General features: G+C 40.7%; 1 protein-coding gene across 2 annotated transcripts; it reads left to right on the forward strand.

The window, feature by feature from the left end:
- Positions 1–63: 63 nt before the first annotated feature.
- Positions 64–17,712, forward strand: CDC25C (cell division cycle 25C). Of its 2 annotated transcripts, XM_060765690.2 has the most exons (16): positions 64–293; positions 1,502–1,702; positions 2,356–2,453; positions 3,410–3,443; positions 5,197–5,233; positions 6,267–6,356; positions 6,709–6,804; positions 7,254–7,376; positions 8,440–8,523; positions 9,845–9,997; positions 10,303–10,404; positions 11,515–11,577; positions 12,646–12,744; positions 12,831–12,964; positions 13,085–13,196; positions 17,139–17,712. In XM_060765690.2, exons 2-16 carry the CDS (start codon positions 1,515–1,517, stop codon positions 17,277–17,279), a joined length of 1,554 nt encoding a protein of 517 aa, XP_060621673.2. In that variant the 5' UTR covers positions 64–293; positions 1,502–1,514; the 3' UTR covers positions 17,280–17,712. The 2 variants fall into 2 exon arrangements, with proteins under 2 accessions (XP_060621673.2, XP_060621674.2); XM_060765691.2 differs by lacking the exon at positions 6,267–6,356.
- The last annotated feature ends 1,541 nt before the right edge of the window (positions 17,713–19,253 follow it).

The following is a 19,253-nucleotide window of genomic DNA, read 5'->3' on the forward strand; positions in this document are numbered from 1 at the left end:
GGGCTTCGCTGATTGGCTGGGAGGGCGGAGGGCGTGGCTTGTGATTGGTTGATGTTAGGGCGGCAAATTGAATAGTCTGACATTCAATTGTGTTCTTGACGGGAAGGGCGGGGTGGGTCAGTTTGTCCACAAGGAAGGGGGGACTTTTTGAAGGACTTGTTGAGACTGCGCGGAACTGGGGGCTGCCAATTCGTATTGCTGTCTTAATTGCAGAACCTGCAGCCAGCCAGCCTTGTTAGTGGACAAGATCCAACGGGTTTGACTTTTCTAAAGCACCACTGACACCCCTTAAGGTGGGTTTCGACCATATAATACCTTTTATCTCTGTAGCTGGACATAGGTTCACCTACACCTAGAATTAATTCAGTTTGAAACCACTTTAATTCTCCTGGACCACTGCTATGGAGTTCTGGGATTTGTAGTTTGTTGAGGCACCAGCTCTCTTGGTAGAGAAGGCTAAAAGTGTGCAAAACTACACCTCCCATGATCCCATAGCATCGAGGAATGGCAATTAAAGTGGTGTCAAACTGCATTAATTTTATAGTATAGATGGGTATGAGCAAACTTTGGCCCTCCAGGTGTTTTGGACTTCAACTCCCACAATTCCTGGCCTCAGGCCCCTTCCTTTCCCCCCTCAGCTGCTTAAGCTTAAGCGGCTGAGGGGGGAAAGGAAAAGGCCTAAGGCCAGGAATTGTGGGAGTTGAAGTCCAAAACACCTGGAGGGCCGAAGTTTGCCCATGCTCAGTATAGATGCATTCGTGGTTCTAGTGCTTGTGCTGTTTCTTTCTGTTTATACAGGTTGAATCATCCTTATCTGAAATACGTGGCAACAGAAGCATTTCATATTTTAGGATATTTACATATACATAATGAAATATCCATGCAGTCATGCTAGCCACATGACCTTGGAGGTGTCTATGGACAACGGCGGCTCTTCGGCTCAGAAATGGAGATGAGCACCACACCCCAGAGTCAGACATGACTGGACTTAATGTCAGGGGACAACCTTTACCTTTTAATGAAAGATCTTGGTGACGGGGCCCAAACTTAAACACAAAATTCATTTATATTTTATGTGTACTTTTACACACATAGGCAAAAAGGAACTTTATATGCAATTATTGTAAAATAAAAATAACTTTGTGCATGAAACAAAGTTTGTGTACATTGAATCAATGTCAGAAAAAGCAAAGGTGTTGCTATCTCTGCCACCCTGGTGGGCCTTTTTGGATTTTAGAGGATTATGAAATTTTAGACAAGGGATGCTCAAACTGTATTTTGCCTTAAATGGTGTCAAAGGAGCAGAACAATGTACTGTCAGGGGAATTATTTTTGCTAATTTAGTGCATGAGAAAAAGTTTGTTTCAGGAAGAACAGATGTCCCTGTCTCAGCCACCCGTGTGGACAATTTTGGAAGATTTGGGTTTTTTGAATATGGAATGCTCAATCTGTAGTAGGGGGGAAAGGAGTAATAGTAAGTTGTGTATATGTCTGTCTTCAGGTGTCTGCTCATCATGTCAGAGAGCATTCCTCCCACTGAAGCGGATGTGCTTCGTTCAGACCTTGGGTTTCGATCTGGCTGCAGGACGGTGCTTAATACTTTCCGGGAATCAGAGATCTCTCCACCTCTTTCTCCACAACTACCTCTTACTCCAGTCTTGAGTATAACCTGGGATTTTGGGAACCTCAGCACACTAGGAGGGTAAATATGTTCAGGGCAGTTATGTGGAATGGAAAATACAGTCAGCTCTTTGTATCCATGGATTCTGCATCCACAGGTTCCAAGATCTTGATTTTGCCATTTTAGATAAACCTTGATTTTACTGCGCCATTGTATATAATGCAGTGGTTCCCAACCTTTTTTGACCAGGGACCACTCTCCAACATTAATACCAAAAGGGTTACAAATCAGTTTTTGGTCAACTTTAGATTCAGTTTGGTTATTTGGGGTGCTGATTCAGAAAATTGCATTGAATAGTCCACATCAGCTCTAGTTCCTGGTACAGAACATACGCCATCCAGTAGTTGCCATCTGCTCACCCACAGAAAACCATATTTAATAAGCCTCGGTACTATAAGAGGGTTTCAAGAGACCAGTCACTCTCATTGCAACTGTGCAGACCACTGGTGGTCCACGGATCACAGGCTGGGAACCACTGATATACTGGAACTTGAGATCCACAAATTTTGGTATTCATGCAGGGTGGTTGGCAAATATGACTCCTATGGGCCAGTGGAAACTAGACACTCGATCTCCTAACCTAGGTTCTGGTCCAGCACTGCCAGAGCCAAAACACACTGGAGTTCTATACACTGTGTTTCTATCTACTTATTCCTTTCACTATATTTTTGCAGGGACACTCCAAGACGCTGCCTAGATCTTTCCAATCTCAGTAACGGGGAAGAGGAAATTGTCTTCAACTTCAGCCAGTCCTCAAAAACTTTGGAAAATGGTAATAATCACTTCCAGAAACACAGTTCTGATACTATCTGCTATTTAATCATTTCCACAATAAATATAACTGTGCAACTACACTGCAGATTTAATGTAGTTTGACATCACAATAATCATGGCTCAGTGCTATTGAAACATGGAAGCTGTAGTTCTGCAAGGTCTTTAGCCTTCTCAGCCAAAAAGTGATGGTGCCTCAGCAAACTACAAGTCCTATGATTCTTTAACATCAAGCCATGGTAGTTAAAGTGATGTCAACTATTATTTCTATAGTGTCGATGCACCTAATGGTAATATATTTTCTTATCACAAGTCTTGTCAACCAGCTCATCTTTTTCAACCCCTTCTGATAAGTTTATTTATTATTTATTTATTTACAGTATTTATGTACCGCCTTTCTCACCCCGGGAGGACTCAAAGCAGTTTGCCATAAATCAGAAATGACCTTAAGACACTCAAGGTCAACCTGAGTTATTGTCTCTTAATCTCCTGCCTAATCCTGGTAATGTGACTTTCCACAGGAATTAGAGCCTTCACTTTCCTCTTTCTATTCAAAGCATATTGTAAAAAAAAAAAAAATCCAGCTTCAGCGAAGTACTTTGTTTTGGATTACCTTTATACCATTGTCTATCAGTAAATAGTTTGCAGATGTATTTGAAACGCTTCAGGTGAGATGTGAACCACCAGTAAGCTTTCTTTGATGCTGTCCTTTTTCTTGCTTTCCCTGGTAATTCCATGAATAAATAGCTAACCTAGGAGTATCCAGATGTTTTAAATACAGTACCAGCCAATCCGGCCAGTAGTTGGAGATTATGAGACGTATAGTCCAGAACATCTGAAGGATACCAAGTTGCATTTGTAGACATAGGCACTGTTTTGACATTTATCCCATCAGCTGTATTTTACTCCTGACTCCTTCCTTTGTTGTTTTGCTGACTTCTTTCCCTCTTGTTGCAGATCAGAAGGACTCAGGAGAACTTCAGGATCTACTGTAAGATCTGCCTACACATTTTAGAGCACATCTTGATTCCATATATATTCTGCTAACCAATGTTGTTTAATTTATCAGAGTTTATGGCTAAAAATTCAGTGAAAATCTCTTTGATGGCACCTGCAATGCCAGCCTACCTGGGGGTGGGCAGCAATGACCCTCCAGATATTTTTGTGTAAATGCAGTTACCATCATTGCTGGCCAGCATAGCTATTAGTGAAGGATTATGGGAGCTAGAATCCAAAAATATCTGAAAGGACACAATTACCTGTGCTACTGAGGGCTTGTTTTTTGCTAAGTTAGTCAGCATAAGAATAAAGTGAGTATTGAATTTTATTTTATGTGCCACCTTTTGATCAACTTGAGATATCATTGTTATATTTATTATATTTATTAATATTCAGCTTTTCTCCTAAAATTGGGACTCAATGAGACTTAAAATTTTAAACACAATAAATTTTAAAACATGTCGTATCATCCCATGTCCATGAGGGATATGTTCCCAGACTTTGTGTGGATATGTGGATCCATGGATATTATTGAACAGAATCGAAATTAAGGACCAAAGGGTCAAGAATACCATAGAGTCATTCATGATGTTCTGGAAAATGACTAGAGATGACATCTTTTGTTGGATGTGGATAATGATACAGTGGATATCTGTCCCGTGGATCTGGGGGTCATAATGTACAAAAAAGTAAACATTAAATAAGGTTACATTTTTGACAATATTAAAATGATTTAAAGGTATACTTAAAAACACAATTAAAAGATTTTAAAAATCAGCTAAAATAGTTCAGGCTAAACAAACAAGCAGTAGTTGCTCTGGGTTGCAGAGAGTTTTCTGGGCTGTATGGCCATGTTCCAGAAGCATTCTCTCCTAATGTTTCACCCACATTTATCCTCAGAGATGGTGAGGTCTGTTGGAAACTATGAAAATTGGGTTTATATATCTGTGGAATGCCCAGGGTGGGAGAAAGAACTCTTGTCTGCTTGAGGCAAGTGTGAATGTTGCAATTGGCCCCCTTGATTAGCATTGAATAGCCTTGCAGCTTCAAAGCTTGGCTGCTTCCAGCCTGGGGGAATTCTTTCTTGGGAGGTGATTAGCCCTGATTTATTCTTGCCTTGAATTCCCCTAATTTTGAGTGTTTATTTACTGTCCTGATTTTAGAGTATTTTAAAATACTGGTAGCCAGATTTTGTTCATTTTCATGGTTCCCTCCTTTCTGTTAAAATTGTCAGCATGTTTGTGGATTTCAATGGCTTCTCTGTGTAGTCTGACATGGTGGTTGTGAGAGTGGTCCAGCATTTCTGTGTTCTCAAATAATATGCTGTGTCCAGGTTGGTTCATCAGGTGCTCTGCTATGGTTGACTTCTCAGGTTGAATTAGTCTGCAGTGCTTTTCATGTTCCTTGATTCGTGTTTGGGCACTGGATATTCCGCAGATTCCCCACTTGCGTCATTTCCAGCAGACCCCACAAACCTCTGAGGATGCCTGCTGTAGATGCAGGCAAAATGTTAGGAGAGAATGCTCCTGAAACATGGCCATACAGCCCGGAAAACTCACAGCAATCCAGTGATTCCAGCCATGAAAGCCTTTGACAACACATTGTAATTGTTCTGTTAATACATTTGAGAGTGGGTGGTAAATTGATTTCTAGGTCTTCTGTGGAGTCTTTCCAGAGCAGCCCTAACAGTTACTGGGAAGGCAACTCCAACCACTCTAACTGGTTATCTTTTCTTTCCCTTCCAGCAAAGGCTCCAGAAGGCAAGGTGTGCAGCTGTTCCAAGTGAGTATATTTTGAGTTTGTTTGAATTTATGTATTTCCTACTTGTATTTTTACCCTATTTTAAAACAATTGTGTTCTCCCAATAAATTAAAAGAGAAGCGCTGTCTTGATATTTACAAGCTTGACAAGACAAGGAAAAAAAGAAGTGAAGTGGGGAGTGTGGGTTATGGGGCGGAAAGGAGGCAGGTGTGTTCTTTGAAGCCAAAATAACCTGTTGAGCTAGGAACAAGTATTTAAATCCATTTCAGTTCAACTTGATATTCTTATACTTTGTGATTTTGCTGGAACACGTGCTTGTATTCCTTTGGCCAGTAGATGGCGCCAGAACTCTATTTTTATATTATTTCTTCAACGCCAGAGCTACAGGTGTTAGAATTAGATTCGTTTGGAAGAAAGAGAGAATTCCTTCTTTTCTAGGCATTGGGTAAATAGATTCTTGCACAGTGTGTAATGAAACAGAGAAATTATTTACCAAACGATATAGGAGTGGCTGCCAACTTGGAATACTTTGAAGTGGGACTGGACAAATCCATGGAGGACGAGGCTCTCAGTGACTACCAGTCATGATGGAAATGCAATTATCTCAAGTACTAGAAGCAGTATGTATAGCAGTTGCTTGAGAGCACAAACGAAAGCTATAGTGCTGTTGTACTCATATCCTTCTTGTAGGCATCCCATAGGCAAAATTAGCAATTGTGAGAAGAGAATGGATCCCACTTCTGTGAGAGAAACAGGGTGTAAATCTGAATAAATAAATCGTGGACTGGATATGCTTTCATTTTATTGGGAAACCCAATGGTTGACCTTAAGCAGTCCAAACTGAACCTTAGAGGAAGGCAAAAACTACCTCTTGCCAAAATCTTGATAGGGTCATATTAAGACTCATAACAGTAGCAACATATGCTGATTTCCAGGTTCCAGACAGGCCATGAAATCATGTTACACAGAGCCAGGTATACCAGTTGTTTCTGTTCTGGAGTTCATAATTTATATGTGCACAAAGCATTCTTACATTTCGCTTCTGGCCATTCAGCCCCAGGTACGATGCAGCACCCCAGACCTCCCGCATGGAATTCACTGTGTAACTGGGGAGGACAGCAGTCCTTCCATAATCAAAGAGAATGTGAGTACCAGTGACATTAAGTAACATTTTTCTCATATGTATGTGTAAATTGTAGGCCAAACAGCTGTGAGGACCCAAAGGCTGCAGAATCTAGGCACTTCCTCTGTGTCATGGCAGGCATGCTTGCCTCCAGCTCAGGAGAGAGTGCAAAGGGCAGCCCTTCAGATAAAGTTGGACTGTAATTCCCTTCATCCCTAGCCAACATAATTAATGGTGAGATCTGCACTGTCTAAAATACCTGGAAGACAGCAAGTTGTCCACCCCTGCCCCAGTTCCTCCCTGAATTTTCCCTGCTCTTGCCTCCAGTGTAGGAGTTCATTATCAGTGCTCTTTTTTCTTTATATCCTCTTAGGAAGGCAAACTGTATGATCATCTAGGATGGCCAAAGTCCCTGTTGTTCCGGAAAAGACTACCAAATTCACAGCTGGCCAGTTACAATGCAATGCTGGTGAGTTAATATGATTTACTAACTGTTTGAAAATAACTGCATTTGAAAATATCAAGTACAGGCAGTTCCCGAGTTACAAATACCCAACTTACAAATGGCTCATAGTTAAGAACTGGGGTGAGAAAACTGAAACTTTCTCACCAATCCTTGTTTCCATGACAAACCAATTTTTTTCAAAATCTAATTATCACAGGGGCGGAAAGTGAGATGAAATAGTCTGAACAAGAACACAAACAGCAAAACAAACACCACAGGAGTGTTAACTCTTCCCTATGCTATCCAAAGATAGAAAGATAGATAGATAGAGATGGATGGCTGGAATTACTTAGTTACACAAGTGGGGCAAGGGAGGGTTTGGCAAGTCTGAGTTATCAAGGCCATCTGTCTCTAGCAGGGTGGGTTAGGGGGTGCTCTCGGGTGGTCACCTGTGGGTTCTGTTCTTCTTGCAGGAAGCTGGGGACCTAGAGATCAAAGACCTTGGCAGTCCAATTGCTTCAGTGGAATCGGCAAGAGCTCCAGATAGCCTGGACAGCTTTCCAGAGATGTATCCCAGTAATCAGGAAGAGTCAGAGGTAAAGAGAGAATGACAGGGTTGCCCTGCAGGCATTTGTGCTACTTGGGGAATCAAAGAAGTAGGTCTTGGATAATACCAATGCTATTATATAACTTCTCCAAAGTTGTAAATATGAATGCAGAGAGCTTTAGATAGGATGGCATGCTAGAATGACAAAGGTTTCTTGGATCTTGTGAATCCAAGATGTTCCCTGTTGCTCCCCATAATGCCTCTTCCTTGTGTCTCTTTGCCAGTATAAAACCATTTGTTCTATATATCAAAAGAGTTTCATGCCAGTGTACCAAAGGCATAAGAAGCGCTTCCACAACATCCTACGGCTTATGGGAGGCAAACTAACAGGCTGTATGATGCCAATCTAAATGATATTTCTGTCAAATTTAAAGTGCAGAAGTAGTCATTCTGAACATAAGACAAATGTAAAATAAGAAAATTAAAGGGAAGCTTAAAATAGGCATGGTTTCCCAGGTTTAGTAAAGAATAGGATTGTGGTGTTGGCCTCGAATCTATTGATCTGTCTCTATCAAGAAGTCTTTTTACAATCATTTGAGCTTCCACAGTTGTAGAAGACCACATACTTCAAGCACGTAAATCTTTCTCAATTTTTTGAGCACTGAGGTTCAGAAAGCTAAAAAGAAAGTTTAGCCACCAAATCTATTTTGTATGTATTTTCACTGGTTGAAGGATTAATATTGTTATTCCACTATATATCGCAAAAATGCTCATTTTTTGTGGGGGTACATTATATTCTTGTTGGACATTTTTAATTACATCAATATATCAATACACAATACAATTCTATTATAATACAATCTTTTGTATTCAGAACTATGCACCTTTCCTTAGATTTAGGGAGGTCCAATGCAAAAAGGGGAAAGGATTATTTATGGTTCTATGGAAGAAAGGATTTCAGAGAAAATGTACTTTGTCATACCTGCTGCACTTGCCAAAATTCCTTCTTCCACACAACTGTTAAAGATGCAGAAGCTCTGTCCTTTCTTGCATTTGGCTGTCCTACATTGGTTCTGTGTTTTGATTTATTGTGTTCTGTGCTTCTTCCTTAGAGGCCTCACACTGGGCATCATCACTCCAGCATGGCTGCCTTATTGTCTGGACCTCTCCTCACCCAGGACATCAATATCAGTGAGGCAAGTACAAGCTCATACCTTCTAAATAGCAAATCGATTTGCTTAGACATGTAAAATCCCTCCAAGTTGATCCCGAGGGAAATCAATGACATAGATACTGTGGACTACTAAAACTGTGGTTTTACTTACAAGGTTGTTGAGGAAATGTGGCTGTTAAACTTCTCTGGGAGACTCAATCAAATAATTTGATTCACTTAATTCAGGAGAATGTATAATGGCACACACCTACACCATGCTGTCTATCATTGTGTTGCCCTCCTCCCCTCCTCAAAACGGCACATGGACAGGAGGCTACTTGTTTCCCATTTCTGATTTAGCTAATCATGTCCATAAACTAAACTTCTGATGCAGCTGACTTTGCCCCCAAGTATAATAACATTGTAAACTGAGTGAGAGGCTTGCTGTTGAGGCCTGTGGAGCCTCTGCCTCTGAGGATGAGGTTGAGGATTTTTTGTTTGAGCCTGTTACTTCTGTGGGGAAAGCAAAAGTGTTTTTTGAGGTGTTTTGGGTAGATCTGTTGTCAGGGAAACAGATTGTTTCTCATGAGAGTCTCCCAGGGATTGATTGTGAAAGGAACGTGGAGGAGACCTGAGAGTTACCGATAACCCAGTGTTTATTGCTCAGACGGGAGGGTGTGAAGCAGAGACAGATTTGTTGTTCTCAGAGACTGAAATATAAACAAAGGGAGCCCAGTGTGGGAAAGAATGATGTTTAGGTAAGAGAAAGACTTCTTAAGGAATCTGAGGCTTTGTTTGGTGTAGAGATCAGTGTTGGAATTTCATGTATCAAATTGCCTGTCAAAAGCGCCAAGACAGGTGTTCTGGTTCTTGGTTTTTGGATCTTGTTTTCCTGTTTAAATTGCATGTCTCCTGTTTGGATTACAAATCTTGTTTCAAGTTTTCAAGCCTTTGGAATTATAGTCATTTTGTGAGTGCCACCACCTTGGGATTACCGTTTCTTGTCTTACCTTCTGTGATTTTTGGATTCATGTTCAGAATGGGCCTTCGCCTTTCGTCAAGCTCTTGATATCTAGCTCATGAATGTACAATAACTTGGATACCACTTTTATAAGCTGGCCTTTGATTTGACTTTCTTGCATGCTTAGTTTGCTTATTTTAAACAATTTTTAGAGACTTTATTGCACTATTTTGAAACTATTACGTTTTATGTACTCCTTTCTTAATAAACTCATTATTGTTGAACTGTGTGATGTCTGGGTGAAAAGGGATCATCCAGGTGGCTGGGCTGCAACACTTGCAAAGGTTTTTGTACCTCAGACCTGTCCTTCTTTCCTTTCCTGCTTGCACCCTACTCTGAGCAGGTCTCATTGAACAAGAGCCGCCTCTTCCGATCACCATCACTGCCAGAGAAACTGAACAGACCTATGTTGAAGAGGGTAATAAAAGCCCAAGATGATCAAATGGCTTCCAAGGTTAAATGGAAGAATAGTACAATCCAAGAAGAGGCAGATGGGGTAAGACATATGAAGACTTCTACTTATCCCCACCCCTGATTCCACTGTGTTGATTTCTTCTTATCCCACTACTGCAGCCACCAAACAGGGGAACCTCCAAGATACCCTTGTGGTTTGTGTGCGGGAGCTTATTTAGTGGCAAACAGAATGGCAACTCCTCAATGCTGCATTGAAAGCTGTTGGAAACACACCTGCCAGGATAAAGTCCCCACCTTCCACTGATTTATCTTTCTTCCTCTGTCCATACAAAGTAGGTGGCGAGGAACTCTTTTGCTTTCATGTTGCTGATGACCATTTCTTTATAGACCATGTTTTTGAAGAAGACAGCCTCCCTGTCAGACATTGAAATTGTCAAAGCACTTGATCAAGACTCCAGCTTCAGACACCTGATTGGGGATTTCTCCAATGTACGTAGGTTTTTTCTGGCTCCTGTGACCTTCGGGGTTGGTGGGGGGAGAGGGTCAGAAGAGTAGCTTTGTTGATGACTTCAAACAGTGTCCAGTTGCATGCAACTGGATATAGTAGGCGTTCACTGTTCTTTTAATCTAGAGATGGGAGTCTTGGGGCCTTTAATTTGTCTTGGGCTTTAGTTCTTAAGGGAGTTTACCGTTTGTTGTGTTGGTTGGGATGGATGGGAGTTGTAGACCAAACATTAGGAGAATGAAAGGTATCCTGTTTGGTTGGAGCATGACTTAATTTGGTGTTCAGCAAAAAAGGGGGGAAAGTGGGGGGGGGGGAGAGACGAAGTAGTTCTGATGAGCATTAAATAGCAATTCAATGTAAGACACCCCTTAGATGCAGAAGGTGCAGGATTTTTTGCTCGCTTCAAGGATAGGAGGGTCATGATGCTCCATTTCTGCCTCCTTGTCCTGCACCCTATTTTATTAATTTAATAATAACATTGTTTTTAGAATGACTCCCATATGAATTGGGGTATAGATGTTTGAAAAGAATATATACTCCTCCTTTTGACTCCCTGCTATTCTGTTAATGGGATATTTGTTTTCAAACTAAAAGTATTATTCCATATTTTCTAGTATTTTGTTTTGCAAGCTTTATGCAGTGAAGCATGGATTTCAAAATACTGGGGGATATTTTTGGAGAGAAAGTCAAAAGCATATTTTCAATATTTTTGCAGAAAGAACTTGCAACTCAAACATTCAAGTTTTTTTCAGAAATATTCTCAGTGAGTCCGGGGGAAAGTATGCCTTGGCTAAACAAACATTAGAAATATTTTTGACAGTTAGAATAGCTCAGCAATGGCCTAGAGAGGTGTTGGTGTCTCTTTCTTGCATTGTCTTCAAAAAGACACTGTTAGGATGCTGTAGCTGGATCTCCTACATTGAGCAGGAAGTTGGAATCAATAGCCTATGGGTCCATTCCTACTCTGTGATTCTATGAAAGGCATCTGGGATTACTGTCTTGGCTTTAGAGTTCATCTATGTAGTGTTCGGAAGAATAAAAACAGGCCTTGGAGTTATTGCAGAGTCAACAGTTGAATGTGGTTTTCTTCTTAGGTATATTCACTGCCAACAGTATCAGGAAGGCATCAGGACCTGAGATACATCACTTCTGAGACTGTAAGCCATCACCCTTGTGTTCATTCATTCTCTCACCTCTTTTGTGTATCCTTTGTCCCACTTATTTGTTCTCTCTCCTCCATATTACCTGAACTCTCTCTCCACTTCTTTCTGTTGCTATCACTTCCTTCTATAACATTCTAGAAGTCACTCTGCCCATCACCCTGTGGCTCTCACCTCAAAAGCCTGTGTTTAATACTCAGTTGTGTATTATCTAAATTGTCCCAGCTCAATCACAGCCTACGTTTAGTCTTGCCCACAAATGTTGACTGATAGTTTCTGATAGGCAAGCATATACTGACAGGGAAAATAGCAGCCTATACTTACACCACTTCACTTTTGTCCTGAATGTCTTTTTATTGCTGAGATTCAACCCCACACTGCTCAAGTCTCAAGTCCTCAATGAGAAACAAGTTCGTTAGGTTAGAATAGGCTGAATGTTTTCTTTCCCCATGTCTCCTGTATGACAGTCGGAATTTATCTATTTCTTCTTTCCTCTCTGTGTCTGCTCTCATTTTGATTAGTTGTGTAGAACAGCAAGCCTTTACTTTTGATGTCTACTTTTACCTCTTTGAGAATGTGCTGTGTGCTTTGAGATCTTTTTCTGCGTGTGTGTCAGGAGAGATGTAGTGATTGGTGTTTTATCCCTGACTTTGAGAACTTAGAAGAGATGGGCGTTAGAATAGCTCAGACCCAGTTCTTAACTATTAAGAAATGTAGTTCGTTTTTATAATTGTAAATAAACCTTTTGTGACTTTTAAAGACAGGACTTTGCATCTTTGCCCGTCTAAGCGCTAAATTCTTTACAGCCACATCACATGGCACTTCACACTCTGCTAGTTTGGACTGAATGCTCAACTATTAGCATTCTGTTTGCGTTTTTGGGTGCTCTGCTATATTTTTGGGTAGTTTTCTCTAACATTTATGAACCCAGAGTAGCATAAATTGATCTTTCCCTCACCACCCCCAGCACCCTCCCACAGTCAGCCATTTTATTCACACAACAGATTTCTGACAAAGTCAAAGGTTGACTAGTTAAAGCTGGATACTACTCTGCTTTTCTTACAGATGGCTGCTCTGATACATGATCAGTTCCAAAGCCTCATAGAGAAGTTTTTCATCATTGACTGTCGTTACCCCTATGAGTATCATGGGGGGCACATCAAGGTAAAGGATTCATATTCTGTTCAAGGAATGCGTGAGAGCCTATATTTTAATGTTTTTTTTTAATCTTCTTTGTCTCCCACTTACAGGGGGCTTTAAATATCCACAGGCAAGATGATCTCTTTGATTTCTTTCTGAAGAAGCCTCTTCTCCCACCAGCACCACAGAAGCGCCTCATCCTTGTCTTCCACTGTGAATATTCTTCTGAGAGGGGACCCAAGATGTGAGTGTGGGCCCCAGTAAAGCACTGGAGGGGATCATGTCTAAGAGGATATGAAAGGATGATTTGGGAGGGCATTTGCTATGTGGTATAATTTCCTCATGGCTTTTTGTTTGCTCAAAGGTGCCGCTATTTGAGGGAGGAAGACCGAGGCATGAATGAATATCCTGCGCTACACTACCCTGAACTTTATCTCCTTCAAGGTGGTTACAAGGATTTCTTCCTAGCATACAAGGTAACAAGAAGACTCCTGTTTTAATGGTTTGAGTGTCTTATAATTCCATTATTTTGGGAAACAGAGAAATGATTATACTCATAGTTTGTGTTACTTGAACTTCCATTGGCAGACATTTTTATTCTGTTCTCTAGGTCAAAATATTAACAAAGTGCTTTGTAATAATAAATCCAAATAAGTGGCAAAACATCATTCTACACTGTATAGATAAAACCAGAATAAGCATTTATTTCCCAATTATTATTAGTTAAGAAACTTAGCCAATTAATTTGGAATTCCACATTTATTCAGATGGACTACAAGCAGAAGGTGAAGGCATATTCCGTCCATAGCAGGGATGTCAATACAGAATGTCACCTGTACCCAATTGTCTGAAAATGCTTCATCAGGGTGATTTCCCAAAGAGGCGACATCTCAGAACTCTATAAGCCAGAAAGCCTTTGGGAGCTATGTATAGCTAAAAATATGACTTTTATAGCTAAACATTTGGTTTGTAAGATTTTCAAGAGGTCCACAAATAGTACAAATATAGCCATTGTTATTGACCCAATTAACTAACCCTTGAAAGACATGCTCTTCTTTAAAGGGATAGTTAATTGGGTCAGTAATAATGGCTATATTTGTGGACCTCTTGAAAATTTTGAGAAGGAAGAGGCAGGGTTGTTCAGTCCTCAGATATTGTAATCCAGAGTACAGTGGGCTCCTTTGAATTGTTCCTGAAATCACATGGAAAGCCATTAACTGTTGATAAATGTTCCTGACTACATACCCTAGTTTACATTCTTTTGAACAAGATGAAATTTCCGAGTAGTCTTTAAAGCCAACTGTATGCACAATACCTCCAGCAAAGGATCGTTGCCTTGCCATGGTGCTGGAGATTGAGCGCCTCTGTACAGAAGTTATTGATAGTGTGTATATGTTTAACTGTTAGAATATGTTTGTGTTGGTAACAGTAGCTGAAAGCTAGAGTTAACTGGTTGTATCCACAGTGGCGTTGCCAAGGAGACCAGGCAAGAGAGTGAGAAGTGGGTGGAGCCTAGCAAGAGAATGTTATTTGCGTTTTGAAAAGAAGCAGTTCAGTTTAGCAGTTGGGAGTTAGCAGTCGGAGTTAGCAGTTGAGAGAGGAGAGTGGAGAGTGAAGAAGCAGTGTGTGTGAATAGCCAGAAGTTTCTTCAGTCTAGGAAGGCTGAAGGGGGAAACCTAATTAGTTTCATTAGTCAGAGAGGATTAAGGGAAGCTTGTTTAGATCACTAGTTAGAGAAGAACTAGAGATCTAGGATTTGATCATGAAAGGATCAAATAGGAAGGCTATTCACCTCAGGAAACATTGTTTAAGAAAGTGCTTCACCACAGTAAAAGTCAATCACAAGTTGTGTCATCTAGAAGTGTGAACTGTATTTGCAAACCAAGTTACATTCAAAGTTCTCTAAGTTATTCCAAGTTAATTAACAGCCTGCGACCATACGCTTTGTACAAAATAAACTTATTAAGTTTTGTTGAAGATCGTGTCATCTCCATTTATCTGCGTCTGGGGAGCCAGTTCTCATTGGCAATACCTCACGTTGGTGGCAGTTACCTTAATTACATCCATAATCATCCACACCTGTATAATCGGTGGCAGAATTTAAGAACAGTCTATACAATTGGTGACAGAGGGTGGGTTCTTTAAAGTTAAAAACCCTATACCCTGTCTGTTGTTGGAATTGCAGCACCTTTGCAATTGGCACAATTGTACAACTGGTGTGTGCAGACATCGCAAATTGGTGGCAGCCCTGTACAATTGGCGTACAACCTTTACAATTGGCTAGCATCATCGCAGCCTCGATGATGCCATGAGCGAAACAGTGAAGGGACACCCAAGACGGGAAGGTCTTGCCAGAGAGGTCAGACTAAATATGATCCCTGGGGAACGTAATGGCAACCCACCCCAGTATTCTTGCCATGAAAACTAAATGGATCAGTACAACCAGAGATATATTGATATACCATCGGAAGATGGGACTCCCAGGTCGGAAGATGGTCAAAATGCTACAGGGGAGGAACAGAAGATATGCTCAAGTAGCCCCAGATGTGATGATGCAATACATGTTATATAATTTAATTTTAATTTCTGTGTTGGTACTGCAGACACATTGCTGGGCATTTTCCATCTCTTACTAAATGTTAGCCCCCAAGTAAAATAAATAAATAAAAATGTTCCCCATTGTGATTCTGCCAGCTGTTATTGGGCGGGATCAGACCTTAGAAAAGTAACTCTAATAGCTGCATAAATTACTGTAGTAGTACTGTGTAGAAAACTTGTACATAAAGAGTTTTGGAGAACTGAAAACTTTGTGTTGTACACCTGAAGGGGATGTCCAGGAGTGCCTCTTAGCAGCTTCAGCAGCTACACTAGTTGTGCCCCTTCCTCGAACTGAAGGGGTCTAAAGAAGATGGTCCGAATACTGGTAACATCAGGGCTAGACTAGCAATACACTATACATTGGGCAACCTTTGTACCAAGTTTGGAAACTTGTGTTAGTTCAAAATATGTTAGCCAGATTGGTCACTGAAACATCAATATTAAAACCACTCTACAGAATACCAGTTTTTTTTTAGGAAAATTTACAAAGTGTTGGTTGTTGCCTTTAAAGCTATATATGGTTTGGGTCTAGGTTACCTATAGGACTGCCTCTTTCTATATATGTGTATTTGTTTTACAGATGTTATGCTTTTAATGTTATGTGTTACTATTTTAATTTGTTTTTGTTCCCCACCTTGAACCATGGGAGAGGTGGGTAAGAAATGACAATTACTACTGCTACTATTTATTATTTCGGGTTCTTATACCCCGCTCTTCTCACCCCGAAGGGGGACTCAGGGCGGCTTACAAAAGCAAAGGCACAATTTGATGCCTGCATCACAGAACAATCAAAACACAAAATTGTATCAAACTCACAGTTAACAACAATTCATACGTTATACCAATAAAATCAATAACATCAATAAAACCAATACAAACCCAATTCCTCCTCCTACACGGTCAGCGTTCGCTAACTCATAGTTCTCCTTTTCAATTCCACTTCATCAATCCTGCTGGTCATACTCGTCTGATTGTCTTATTTAATTGCCAGATTGCCCAAAGGCCTGGTCCCATAACCACGTCTTCACCCTCCTCCTGAAGGAGAGGAGGGTATGGGTGCAACTGGTGCACAAGTTTTAACTGCGCAAAAGCTCTCCCGGCCACCGCTGAGACCTGGGGTTCCAGGCTCAGCGATGAGTCCAGGATCACTCCCAAGCTGCGAACCTGTGTCTTCAGGGGAAGTGTAACCCCGTCTAACACAGGCTGTAATCCTATACCCTGTTCGGCCTTACGACTGACCAGTAGGACCTCTGTGTTGTCTGGATTCAATTTCAATTTGTTAGCTCTCATCCAGTCCGACACAGCAGCTAGGCACCGATTCAAGGTCTGGACAAGGTCTGGACATACTACTAAACATTAGGAAGAACATATTGATGGTAAGAGCTATTTGACAATAGAATGCACTGCCTTGGAGAGTGGTGGATTGGAGGGCTTTTAAACAGAGGCTGCCAGGAGTGCTTTGAGTGGGTATTCCTCCGTGGCAGAAGGGAATTGGATCAGATGGCCCTTGTGGTCCCCTCTAACCTGATGGTGATGATATTTCTTCTTCATGCTTCGTTACAGATTAAGAATGTAGGGGGTTAGATGAAGAACAGTGTTGGGTAGTTTATTACAACATGGGAACATGAGATGCAAGAAAGGACAGCATTATGGGATGCAACATTTTTTATATGTTCAGGTCCTGTTCATGTTCCTTTTACTTGTATTTTCAATGTATTTTTCACCTTTTAAAGTTGCAGAACATTTTTTCTATTGATGAGCTCACTAGATGCTAAGCACACATCAGATTGTATTTTTTGAAACACTTCCATTTCTTCCAGGAACTGTGTGAGCCCCAGAGCTACTGTCCCATGCGTCACCAAGACTTCAAAGCAGAGATGCTGAAGTTTCATGTCAAAAGCAAGACATGGGCAGGAGTAAAGAAGCGGAAGGATTATCTTGCCCGTCTCATGAAGCTGTGAGGTCAGAGACAATAGATAAGAACTTCAGGGTTGTTTGAAGAGGACTCTTCATGGTCTATGACAAAGCCCAAGGTCTTGGTAAAAATTGTGCTGCTCAGAAGTGAAGGAAGTGAGTGTGCTAAGACCAAGTGGGCACGGCAATGGAGGGAAGAAGAACTTGAGAATGTTAGAATTCTTTTGTGGACTTCGTCTTTACTTGGGTAAGGATTGGGCCCAGAAATGAAGCTTTGCACTAGATGAGAGGAACAAAGGCCTTGCTCAGAGAGTTTGGCTGACACCCATATGGTTTCTACAGTGGTCAATAACAGGCCAACCCATTCTGTAACCAAAATACTAAAACAGCTGCCAAAGAGACATTATGATTTTTAATGTTACTTTAAGAATTTGCATTTACTTGGCTCATTTTAAAAGAATAAACTGCTCTGGAACAGAATGACTGTTGCCCATTTATGAATGCGTTTGTGAGTAGCAATAGTATTACAGTTTTTGGAATATCCCTTAGATTAAAACATTGCAGTGATAGAATAAGGAAATGGCATATTCTTGGGAGGAGGTGGGAATAGAGTCACTGGGGAAATTACACAAAATGTCCACTATAGTTAATGCTGTTCCACATGAATGTTCTGACAACATACATTTGTGTGTGGTACACTATAAAACATCTTTCTAGTACACTGTGAAATTTATTCCACTACATCCTGCAGTCCAGTTACTGGTAAACAAAAAGCCATCTTGAACTCACAATGTAAATTGAGGCTGAAATAAAAGGAAAGAGTATGTTTCCTAGGGAATCACTGGAGACCAAGGGATGGAGCTGTAGTAGCAATTATAGCATTTATTTTCTTAACCCACCACCAATTTCAAAGAGATGTAAGACATATACCACCAGGGATTACCTTTCCTAAGATAGAGAGATCATAAGAGGCAATCATGGGTGATCTCCAAGGAGCTTGCCTAACTTGAGATGTCCTGGCATTAAACAGTTCCTCTTCGGAGGATCACATAGGCAGAGAGCAACTGGTAAGAACTGTGTTCTTTTCTGCCTTCTCCAGTAGGCTTACCAAGTGGAGAAAAGTATATCAGAAAAGAGAAAGGGAATATATCTTCTGGGGCTTCAGAAGGTACACAACAGAGGTAGTGCATCTCCTGCTGCGTCTTCTCCAGCAGAATTGGCAAGTGAAGAAAACAGACTCCAATTGATCCATCTCCCATTTGAGCAAGCAAAGGAAGCCCCTTTGGAAAATCCCACTTGCTTTCTCTTTGAAAACTAGTCCAGTCACTTTTTTTTATACTCAAAACTCCTGACAATGTCATTGTTTTCTCACTTCTATGTATTCTCTGTGAGTCTTTCCTCTCCTGTAAATTTGAAATGCAAATTATGTCAGTATAAATAAACTGAGAGCCTTGGCCATATGTCTCGCTGAAGCAGCCATGAAAAATCTTGTGCCTTTTCAAATGATGGGCCAAAATTAAAAACAAAAGTGTCAACAATGGTTAGACACCTCCTTAAAGTCTTAAGTAATTTAAATAAGCCATGGACTCTCCTTCATTAGAGATAGTCATTGATGTGGTGCTGTAAGATAAAACTTTCTCTACCAGAGAACAACTGTGCCGCCAGATGGCACTACAGCAACACTCAAATGAAGATATAACAAACTACTTTCTCTTCGCTCTAAGTCAAAACTTGACAGGCAAAACACACAGGCCAGATAAGGGTTCAAAGATACACTGGAGTTCATGCTTTGTTTACTGCCATTTTGTATGTTACATCAACCGGTTCCATGTTAGTTCAGTTCCCTTATTTCTTTGACAGGTCATCTCAATGGAAAGATGTAAACATTAAAAGGTTATGTGGACCAATCAGAAGATTATAGCTTTCTCTCCTAGTTGTGCTAGATATTATGGAGATGACAATTATCCATTGTCCACCTCATCTTTCTTCCTGAATATCGGAACAGGAAATTCAACCAGGAA

The sequence above is a fragment of the Anolis sagrei genome, chromosome 2, assembly GCF_037176765.1.
Source record: "Anolis sagrei isolate rAnoSag1 chromosome 2, rAnoSag1.mat, whole genome shotgun sequence".
NCBI lineage: Eukaryota > Metazoa > Chordata > Lepidosauria > Squamata > Dactyloidae > Anolis > Anolis sagrei.

Excerpts from the sequence above, each read along its gene's own strand:
- CDC25C (XM_060765690.2), top strand. The coding sequence starts at position 1,515 with ATGTCAGAGAGCATTCCTCCCACTGAAGCGGATGTGCTTCGTTCAGAC. Across the intron at positions 7,377-8,439 it reads GTAATCAGGAAGAGTCAGAG|AGGCCTCACACTGGGCATCA; the intron begins GTAAAGAGAGAA and ends CTTCTTCCTTAG. Across the intron at positions 12,745-12,830 it reads ATCATGGGGGGCACATCAAG|GGGGCTTTAAATATCCACAG; the intron begins GTAAAGGATTCA and ends TCCCACTTACAG.